The sequence below is a fragment of the Orbicella franksi genome, chromosome 10 (assembly GCF_964199315.1).
Source record: "Orbicella franksi chromosome 10, jaOrbFran1.1, whole genome shotgun sequence".
Taxonomy (NCBI): domain Eukaryota; kingdom Metazoa; phylum Cnidaria; class Anthozoa; order Scleractinia; family Merulinidae; genus Orbicella; species Orbicella franksi.
The window spans coordinates 7,153,337-7,165,052 of record NC_138154.1 but is presented as its reverse complement, the minus strand read 5'-3'; the positions used below and the strand labels follow the sequence as shown (position 1 = coordinate 7,165,052).

Sequence of the window (11,716 nt, the reverse complement as noted above, 5' to 3'; positions counted from 1 at the left end):
AAACTTGAGTGTAAACAAACAACGCATACACGTTAATTTCAGCTTTCCTGCTTAGGAAACATATTTTGTTTTTTATAAAGATTCTAATAAATATTCAACGATCCGAGTTTGTATTATAAAAACATCAACAAGCCGAACTTAAACACAGTTGCAAAACTTACTGATACGTTCTCATCGTAAACAGTCAAATCTCAATTGTAAATATGCCAAGCTCTCGCCGTCATTCGTACGACCTCAACTTCAAGTTGAAAATCATTGCAGAGGCCGAGGCGGTTAACAACAACCATGAAATCGCTCGTGAATACGGCATTTCAGAATCCATGGTTAGGAAATGATGTAACCAACAACACGTTTTGTTTTCTGGCGAGCTGCGGATGACAGCAAAGCGTGCATCTATGGGACGCTTCCGACCGAAGTATGCTGAGATGGATCAGCAATTAGCCGACTGGTTCAGCGATCAGCAAAGTCAAGGTAAGCATTGTTGAGTTTATTTTTCCATTTTCAGTAATCTGGAGTAATGTGCTTGTCACTGATGATCCATAAATCTGTTTATGTTCATCGTATTTGATCAAGGAACTGACATTTTATTTTAATTGTTGTTGCAGGTCTGTCAGTTAGCGGCATGATGCTTCGACTCAAGGCAAAAGAACTCAGCACCGACCTTGAATTTAAAGCATCCGATGGCTGGTAAACGAACTGGAAACGTCGCCACTCCATCTCCATGAGAGCGAAGACCACTCTTGCTCAATGACTCCCAGCCGACATGGAAGACAAGGTCATCCAATTTCATCGATTCGTTCTGAGATCTCGCCAGCGTTGGGGGTATGATTTAAGTCGTATCCTCAATATGGACGAAACGCCAATGCAGTTTGAGCTGCCAGCCACCAGAACCTTGGAGTTCACCGGGAATAGAACAGTTCCAGTGTTGCCATGCGGTGCCGACAAGCAGATTTTCACAGTTGCACTAACGGTGAAAGCGAACGGCGAGAAACTTCCCCCGAAGGTCATATTCAAAGGAGTTCGACAGCTGAAAATCAACGTGCCACCAAGGATGCAGGTCTCCGTTCACAAGAAGGGCTGGATGGACAAAGAAGGTAAGCTAAAACACTGTTTATTCTGAGCAGCATCCTTTCAACAAGCGAGCGAGACAAGTAAACTTCTTGTTTCTCAGAAACGAGATTCGAATTTCATTGTTGACGTATCGTGTTACCTAGCACGTGCTGTTTAGCACGTACGCGTGTATGCAAATTTCAGTTTGTTAGCTTTTCTCGTGCCGTTGTTTAACACAATGCGGCCTTGATAATATAGCTTTCTAGCATTCTAAGACTGTATTTCTATTAATTTCTAGGAGTAATGGAGTGTATTCAGCGCAATCTTCGGTACACCCCAGACCAAAGAGCTCTCCTCGTGTGGGATTCATTCCGTGGGCATTTGACAAACGCCGTGAAAGATCTTCTGGTGAGGCGAAACGTAGAAGTCGCAGTTATTCCTGGTGGACTTACGCCCGTGTTGCAGCCCCTGGACAAGTGTATCAACAAACCTTTTAAGACCAAGGTGCAATCCCAATACCAGACTTGGATGGTGAACGGTCCGTTTACTTAAACTCTGTCGGGGAAGAAGCGTGTGCCAAGCAAAGAACTGGTTTTGCAGTGGATCCAAAAGGCATGGTAAGAGTTACCCGCTGATTTGATCGCGAACTCATTCAGGTGCTGTGGAATATCAAATGCTCTGGACGGCACCGAGGACGAGCTGTGTGGGAGGAAGCAGATGATGAACTGGAGAACGAGTTTGACACGGATAGCGAGGAGGAAGACTAGACATCAACAACAATGGCTCTTTTCAGAGCCACCCGGTTCTTTTCAGAACCACCAAATCTTAAAAAAGTCAATGACCAATGTTTAGTGTCTTTTATTTGTCTAGTTTTAACTGTAAGTTCTGGTAAAATTGCTGCCATTAGATTTTTTGCGCGAAAATATTTGGCTATAAGGCGCACCCCAATTTTGGCAAAAACTTCCCAAGAAAAAACAGATTTTCCTCGAAAAAACCGTGCGCCTTATAACTAAGAAACTATGGTAATCGATTTTTCAACTTCTGCCGCGCTATGTTTGCTAACTATAAAAATTCGCTCTTAATATTTTGCCTCAAATCATTGGAAATTGTGTTTCCAAGCTTCCCGATTTCAAAAATTTTCTGGGGGGCATGCCCCTATACCCCCCTAGAGGAGAAGGGGCCTTCAGTCCCTTTTATCAGCTCTGGCGGTTGCTAACAAAAGAGAGAGACCTACTTCAAATCTTACTGAAAGCACTGAATGTATCTTCAAATGCCACAATCAATCAAGAATAAACAGCAGTGACATGCAATGTACATGTAGACAGCTACAAGTTTGGAGTGTTAAGTTTAACTTTTAACACACTTTCTTACCAAAACTATTTTTTCCAGAAGGTACGAGGAGTGTCTACATAATATTTGTGGAAATTCTGGAGGGGTGGAGAGGACAGTTATTTCTGTGTTCACAAAATGGAAATTCCAGGGAGAAGGGGGGCTTATATGAAATTCCCTCTGTGGTTGAGGTATGGATATTTTCTGGAACTACACATTAACTTAATCTATGTCTAAATAAAAATCCAAATTCTACACTCTAGATTGCTGTCCCAAGAAGAAATCCAGATACAATTCAGGTACTATGAAATTATGTTGTATGCAGAGTCTTATTAATACCTGCATTCATAAGCTTAAACCACTAGCACACACTAAGTGAGAACAAACAACATAAGCTGAAAGACAAATCAATACTGTGTTATCTGACTTGATTTGAAATCTGTATTTTTTTAAGTTTTACATCTAAATCAAAATGTAACTTGCTAAGAACACCTACACAACTTTGAAACAATGCAATACAAACAAAAGAAAAACTCTCCACAAGTACATTAAGAAAATCTTGAGTGAATTGAAATTACATAAGAGCTACACTTCAGACACAAAAAAGCTTTATAACAAAATACATGTGTCAACATTTGACCACTTTACAATGCCATTACAATTTAAATTGACTCTAGAACCCTCTCCAGGGAATAATAAATAATTCATTTCATAACATACATGAAAAAATTTTTCCATTCTGATTGGATAAGAAAAATGCAGTTTTCATTCAACAAAATGCAGAAGAGAAGTAATTCAATGCAAAAAGTAATAACAAACCAAGCATTATCGTTCACTCAATGAACAAACAAAATTGCAGACAGCTACATGTATTGATTCTCAGTGTGAAGTAGATTAAACTGATTGAAATTTCCATCAAAATCCTTTCAATCACCATGAACATGGAGTCAAAGAAAAATAATCTCACTCTGAAATAAATCATATCATGAAAGAAAAATAATGAACATGAAGCAAAATCATCGTCAAATAAATCCATGGCAAATGGAAATTCCCACCAAGTGAAAAGTCATACTCTGAAATTTCATACTGTGAAAAATAAATGTAACCTTAGAAAAAAGATGCTATAATAAAGTGTATTATCGTTTGTCTCACAATGTAGTCACTTGAGATGTAGATCGCGACGTTTCAACTGCTTACTGCTAGTCTTCTTCAAGCAATAAGGTCGACTGATTGCACGGTATCATTTATATCACTAAGGTCGGCTGTGATTGGTGCATTTCGATCCTCCTATTGTTCCATTATTCCGGCGAGTAGCTGTTCCCTCAGTGGTCCGCCGTTGTACCGTTCTCCTGTTGTTGTGTTTCTTGATCGTGGGTATCCATGCTTCAGGAATTTCAATTCCACTATCCCTGTCGATGTTGTTAGGGTGAAGTCTTATGTGAATAGCTTCCTTGACCCTACGTGTGTACCAGTGAGGATCTCGATCAATAAACTTGACCTCATTCCAGATAGGATAGTGGCCGGTCTTGTGGGTGTGTTCAGAAACAGCGGAGGTGTGGGTTCGGGCGAGTCGTATATCCCTGTCGAGTTCTTTGATCCTCTCCTGCATAGATCTCCCTGTTTCCCCGATGTAGACTTTGCCGCACTCACAGGGAATCCTGTAGACAACACCATCTTGTTTAGCCGGGTTGACGGTGTCCTTTGGTCGCACTAAGTGTGACCGAAGTGTCGTGTCGGACTTAAAGACAGTGCGAATGCCTTGTTGTTCTAGGCAGCGGCGGAGAGACTCCGAAACTCCTTGGACATAAGGTAAAACGGCGGTGGATTTAAATTCCATGACAGGCTCTCTTCTTGGGGTTGTTCGTGCCTTTGTGATCTTCTGTACAAAAGAGGAGGGATATCCGTTAGAAACAAGTACAGATGACAGATGGTTCTTCTCTCCAGTGATTACTGATGGTTTGGTGACGAGACGTTTAGCCCGGTCATACAGACACTTCACAATACCGCGCTTTACTGAACGAGGGTGGTGTGAATCATACGCTAGGTACTGATCAGTATGTGTTGGTTTCCTGTAGACACTGGTGGTAAGGCGGCCATCAGGTTCTCTGTAAACTGACGTGTCGAGAAAGGCGATCTTGTTGTTGTTCTCGATCTCCATGGTGAAACGGATTGATGGTTGTTGACTGTTCAGGTGTTGCAGCAAGACGTCAACTCTATCCCGATCCAGGATGGTGAAAGTATCATCTACGTAGCGTTTCCAGATCTTAGGCTTGCAAGGTGCGGACTCTATTGCTTGTTCTTCAAATATCTCCATGTAGAGATTAGCAATAACCGCGGATACAGGGCTCCCCATGGCTGTGCCGTCTCGTCGTTCGTAAATCGATCCGTTGTACTGGAAGTACGTAGATCTTAATACGAAATTCAAGAGGTCCACGATTTGAACTGGTGTAAGTGTCATGCGGTCAGCCAGGCCTGCGTCGTTCTCCATTTTTTGTAGCGTGGCTTGTATGGCGCCCTCGATCGGTACATTGGTAAACAGTGACTCTACGTCGAAAGACACCATGATCTCGTGGTCCTGGATCTCTTCATTGGCGATGGTGGAGGCGAAGTCAGTTGAGTTCTGCACTGTGAAGTTCGAGTTACCTGCAAGAGGAGATAATACGTTAGCCAAGAAAGCAGACAGGTCGTATGCAAAGGTCTTGACACACAACACAATTGGCCTAAGCGGTGTGTCGGCCTTGTGGATCTTCGGCTAACCATAGATCCTAGGTGGTTGTTTGTGTCGAGGTCTGATCTTATTATAAACCGCCTCTGATATGTGTCCACTCCGTTTCAGGGTTAGAAACTGTAAACTTGGAATCCGGTATTCGGAATCTGGAATTTACAAATCAAATCAAGTTCTTCAAATATGCGAAAATTGTTACGTAGCTTTTACCTGTAAGAATTAAGAGACCGAGAAAAAAGGGCCTCAAACTTCACCTCTTTCTAAACAAAAACCTTACTTCCTGCCTGTGGAAATTCGTGGAATTCCTTCTAATGAGGGTTATGATTATAAATCTAAACTAATCAAACAAGCGTCATAATTTGATTCTCCGCACTCTGCGGGTGACTTAAGTAGATACTGAACAAGATAGCAAATATCATAGAAATACCTTGACCATCGCGCCTCCCACTTTTGATGTCCAAACACTAATTTGGCTTGTGTAAATAATTTGTTTTTCCCAAAAGATGCTAGACTAATTCCAGATCAACATTATTTTTACACTCAGTATTGTTACAAATCACCACTAGATATTCTTCATGGCCATTGCTCGACATGCTATGTAACCTGGTCAACCTCAAAACTATAAACTCAACTGACTTCTTCACGGTCGAACTTGCCCTTTAGTCATGAAAGATGAATTTATTCAATATCAAACTAAAGCAAGGAGTATCAAGAAGTCATTCTGTGAGAGATAAATCAACTGTTTTCAATGTCTACATCTTTTGAACATAAACTGAGCATTAGTGGCCCAATTCTACCAGAAGTCACTGTGGAGAGTACATTGACTAGCTACACTAAAATCGTTTCAATTATCTCGTAAATCGGAAAACATGCAATCATTGGTCCAATAAAACCAAACAGGCAATCCTACTAGGTTATGCAAATCATATGATTATTTCCAATATATTATTATTCGATCTAAAAGAATGAAATACATTTGCGAAACTGTGACAGAATCCGTCACTACATAAACACACGAGTAAAACTATTAGCTAAAACTACAACACTGAGAACTTACTTTGACGATGTCTAGAAAGATTGTTTCATGGTGTACAGGTCAACAACAGATAAAACAGGTCAGGGTTTAACAGAAGACGGCTTAGTGAGACCCGGGGGGTGGTATTTTAGGAATTTCTGGGTGGGGTTGTGCCACTGGGACCCTGGAACCCTTAGCCTATACTAGAGCTAGTTCAGCTGAATTTTGCTACCCTATACTAGACTATAAACCAGTATTAAAACCACCGATTTGTCTGAATCCCGATTTTGGACGGTTTTAAAATAGTATCCAGTAGCGTTTTATGATAGTCATCTATCAACGATGTTGAGGCTGACTTACAAAAATTTAAACTTGCCGATTTCATTTTTTATATTTTTAATGGCAATTCCTGGTTTCCTTAGTTTAGATAAAATCTTCAATCAACTAGTCACTCATGTAAAATGATACCCTATTTTAGACCCAGATGCTCTGAGTTATATACCCTATCCTAGAGTAAACTGCTTGAAAACCATACCCTTCACAGCGGCACACCCCTACATAGCCCATATATGGAAGTACCCCCCTCACCCCCCAGAGCAAGACAGGTCAACAAATATCTAAACTGAAAGCTGCCTTATTTACGTGGCTAAATTATATAATTTAGTGTCAATCAAAATCAATCAGGAAATCAAGTTAATAATCTAAATAATTCATAGTATTGACGAAACAATCATTTATCATTTCTTCCGCTTAAAACCAGAAAAATTGCCACTTTCACAGTTAATGTCACAGTCTTCATATTATACATGCAAACACAAACAAAACACGCGAGTTGGGCTACGAAAGACAGTTTAATAGGACAATCTATATACTGCCCGGAACGGGCGGGGATTGGTAAAATACAATTGTACGAGTCACCAATCGCGTGACCTTGAGGAGAATATGATACGCGTAAACATAGGTGCAGCCGAAATACGATCTAAGAATACAATCCATTAAACCTAATTAACTAATATTAATTTGTACTTAATGTCAGTCTTCATATTATAGATCGTTTTCACTGTCATGCAATAAAAAATTAAATCGAAAGGCATCCAGTGGAAAAAGCTATGAAATTATGATGTTATAGAAGATAACTAAATAAGCCACTTCTCCAAGTTTTAGGCCTGTGTGTTTCCCCAAACTTCAGATAGTCGTCGAAATGTTTCGCCGATATTTACAGAACCCAGTATGAAAACGCCATGTTGGTGTACCTCTGTGGTACACCAATATGGCGGCCGGAAAATAGTGCAAACATGTGGAACTTACTTTGGCTATCTAGGCGACTGATTATCAGTACTGTTCAAACAATCATTTACATAAGCACTTTTCCTAATGCTTTAACTTCTAAAAAGGCTCAAAATCGTGGGATAAGTATATATTTTTCAACAAACTCGATCATAGCCTTGTGTCATGCACCTCCATAACCCTGAAATTCAAAATGCTCTGGATTCCAAACGAAGCATGCTATTGAGCTGTAAAATTGTAAACAGATGTAAATATACCGCCTCTTGTGCCTGATGAGGACAAAAACTTTGGTGGCTCTTTTGTTTTGGATTTTAGAAAGTGATGACATCACGTGAAAACAATCCATACATGCAAACTCAAACAAAACACGCGAGTTGTGCTACGAAAGACAGTTTAATAGGACAACCTATATACTGCCCAAAGAGAAGGTTGGCCCAAACTAATAATAAAGTTAATAACACATAGTTAATTACACATAAAGTTAATTACACATAGGGAACATTTGACGGTTTAGCCAGAGTTTCTGAAATCAAAATGACAGAGTTCAGTGGAGTACGAATGTACTGTTAACAGTCTGAGGACCAGCAACCGATGGTTTTGATGAGATGGTCTGGAATGCCAGCATTGGCAGCGGAAGTGGCACCCCCAATTCGGAAGCTGTGTCCACCAAAGAGGGTGGGGTCGATTCCCAGCAGGTGAAGACGTGAAGAAGAGGATGATAAGAGACATGGGCAGGTTAGGGGGCAGCCGTCTTGTAGTGCGAATAGAGAGGTGGTATTGTAGTCGTGTGAGCTTGGGTTATAATGGCGTATTAGCGTTTGAAGGCAGCAGACAGGGCAGATGTCACTTTTGCTGTGTCCAGAGAAGAGAGTGTGCGATCTGCGAAATTGATCCGTCTTAGAAGTTTTAAGCCTGAGGCCGATAAACTCGGTACCGTAGGGAGAGGTACGAAATTGAACATCAGCAAGAGTAAGGTGCCAATCCGGATGGAAATCTTTTGGGTGTAAGATGGTAAACTCGCCACACCTGAGCAGGCAAAAATGCGCAGTGACCATGGTGGACCACTTTACATAATCGTCATGAGAGCTGAGGGAAATGTATTGCTTCATGTCGCCGAGCAGTTCGACGGTGATGGCTAACTTTTGCTTTGCTGTGATCCCGTGTAATCTGTTTATTCCTCGGACAGTCTGACGAAGTTGCAGTGTGTCGTTGAGTGGGTTGGGATAGCAGTGGGCAATATGAAGGGTGCGTATGGCAGAGAGATACACGGGTATAGATTGCAGTTGAATTCTGCTCACTAACTCGGTGACAAAAAGCATCAGCATCTGCTCGGAGGCTGGGAATGGATAAAGGTCCAGCCAGGAACAAAAGGCGAGGTACTGGCGTTGAGGGCGCTGTTAATTTGTTGAGTGAAGTTGGTGAGGCCGTGGGTGAAAATTTTCCCCATTATGGGAATGCATCGTATATCAAGGAATATGGAATAAAATACAATTGTACGAGTCGCCAATCGCGTGACCTCAAGGAGAATATGATACACGTAAAGATAGGTGCGGCTGAAATACGATCTAAGAATACAATCCATTAAACCTAATTAACTAATACTAATTTGTACTTAAATGATTTTTCAGCCGTTTAAATAGCGTGTCGAGAGATGGTATGTCACAAGATGCTCCAAAGATGTCACGTACACATGTAACACTGAAAGCGGATATAAAAGATACTAAAAGACTGCCTGAAACTCATCGCACGCGAACATCACTCTGATGTTAATGCTGTGATAGTGGGTTGTTGCTAATGTACTACTCGCTAGTCTTCTCAAAACAATTTGATCTAAACAAAAACCGCGCTCCGTCAGGGCCAGCTTGAAAAAAGGACCGGCTCAGGCTCTTTCGTTTGGGCCAAGGATACAAGTGGTGATGCCATGACAAGACGCTACCGCACGTACTAAAGTGAAAGCAAGAAAGCAGTACCAGCGGCCTGCTCACAAGCTATGGGTAATTCTATCCACCCGAACATTCACTAACCCTAACTGAACACCGATCTACCCAATGGATGACTTCATCACCCTTTTGTACAACTAGGCCAGATGGCTAGGGGTTGTTCAAAATTAATCAATTTTTTTTTCAATTATACTTTGTAATTGAAGTAAATTAAAAAAACGAACAAGAACAAAATGATATTTTCCCTTAAAGTATATATATGTTATTTACTGGAAGATATCCGTTGCATGATCAGAGAATTTAAAGTGCCACTGAAACGAAATTTTCGTATGTGAGATTTTTGCTTAGTAATAAAGTTTCAACCTTACTTGGAAACACTGCGGACTTTTTTTTCGCATACGGTAAGCGAAAACTGCTTTTTCGGCCGTTCGAAGTTGGCTGGTTAAGCCCAAAATTGGCAGCCATCTTGGCGCGGCCAAAACAGCCTAGCGACGTCACTGGTTGTATTACTCTCATGTCGTGCTGAAAATTTAGAGTGATTATGGGAGAAGAGAATACTGTTCGAAGCCCCCCAAAAAACATCTTAAGGACATCTCAGAGCTGTAAAGCAGATCATAACAGTAGCCTTAGACAAGAAGAGGTGGAGAGTCGATCCTGGGGCTTTTCAGTCTATTTAATTGGATATTTGCAGGATATTTTATGTAAGCAAGCAAACGAGTAGGAGTTCTTAGATCGTAAAATGATTGGGACTCTTGGTGAAATGGCCACCACTCAATTAAACAATACCTACACTCATAAAGTAAAAAAGACATGGAAACAAGAGAAAGCGGCTTTTGAAATTATTATCCGGACTGCTGCTGCACGAATCGCAGCAACAACGCTTCGAGTTTTGAGTCGCTTCGCTTTGAGGAAACCGGACGCTTTGTGAGTTTCACCGCGGACGAGATTGTGCTAGTGACCTTTAGTCCAGTTGTATCTGTTACATCCTACAAGTTATCAAATCAGCAACAATTTAAGAAACCCTCTTCTTTTATGTGAGGGAGCGAATTTAAACTATAAAGGTAAACTAAGCTGCCATGACCCTACAGGTATGGTTTCAGGAAACGAGAGAAAGCGTGACTTTGTTGACGGCGAAAGGTGATATATGCAAATTAGTTCAAATTCTGTTTAATAAACCTTCGAAAGGAGTGTAAACTAATGACGTTTTAACGAATTGCTTTGAATTTGGATACCATTAAATGAAGATCATAGACATAAGTATGTGCTAAAGAACTCAAAGTAATCGATCGACAGTGAAATATTGCAATTGGGAGATACGTGTAAAAGAGAAGCGAAATTCCCGCTTTGTATACACTGATACGTACGCAGCGATAAAGCAAACCCTGCTGAGGATCACAATTTTCAAAGATACATTTTGTCTACCACAAGAACTCTCACTTATTAGTATCATAAAAAGATGCCCTCTGTGTGCAAAGAAGTACTCGACTCAAAGCTTGTGGACCATTAATAACTTTGTGATTGTGCGGATGGCTGATGCGCTTACGGCTTTTACTGCAGTAAAGTTGCCGAGGATATATTCGAACCTTGTGTAATAGACCTTAGATAAACGTGAGAATCCAAATTTCAGAACCAGGCTGAAAACAGACGACGAAATATCGTGTTTAGGCTTTAGGACGTGATATAAAAGTTGCCACACTCGTCTTCGAAATCTCCAATCGAGTACTCAAGATGTTCGAAAAGTAACTGAGCTGTTCTAATCTGTAGCATTTATTTTGGTGAATCTACACTCTTTGGCGCCCTTCAACGTTCATGATATGTATTTCCTGTCAAGACTGGACAGAAATTACAAGGTAGAAAACTAGCAGGTATCGACAATATGAAAAATAAACTTGAATAAATCAAGTGAAGACAAGAGAGAATCTATAGCGCTTCTTGCGTGAATACAACCAGTGACGTCACAAGGTCCTTAAATTCGGTTCCAGAGCCCGGACACAGTTTTGCTCCAAAAAGTCGATTTCAGCAGCTAAAAAAAGCACTTTCCGTTAGGATTTGACAGAAATAAAGTTCACCATTATTTTAAGCATGTTTGAAACTACAAATTGGGCTAATAAAAGAGAGTACGAAAATTTCGTTTCAGTGGCACTTTAAGCTCTGATTTCCGTTACACTAGAATTTCTGTAACATAATGTGTAAATGACATGGTAATCATCATTAAAGTTTGCATGTTCATACCAGTATCTTCATTTCCTCCATCAATATTTGGTTTACTTACATTTCTAGATTTTGTTAACACCAAATTTATCGTATATTATTTTTGGACCTTGATAAAAATACACACATCAAACATACACACAGTCAAGATTATCTTTT

General features: G+C 40.5%; 1 protein-coding gene across 1 annotated transcript; it reads right to left on the bottom strand.

Moving 5' to 3' along the window:
- Positions 1-7,972: 7,972 nt before the first annotated feature.
- LOC145501557 (uncharacterized) lies at positions 7,973-8,731 on the bottom strand. Its single transcript, XM_081481010.1, has one exon. It carries the CDS (start codon positions 8,729-8,731, stop codon positions 7,973-7,975), a length of 759 nt encoding a protein of 252 aa, XP_081337136.1.
- Positions 8,732-11,716: the final 2,985 nt, after the last annotated feature.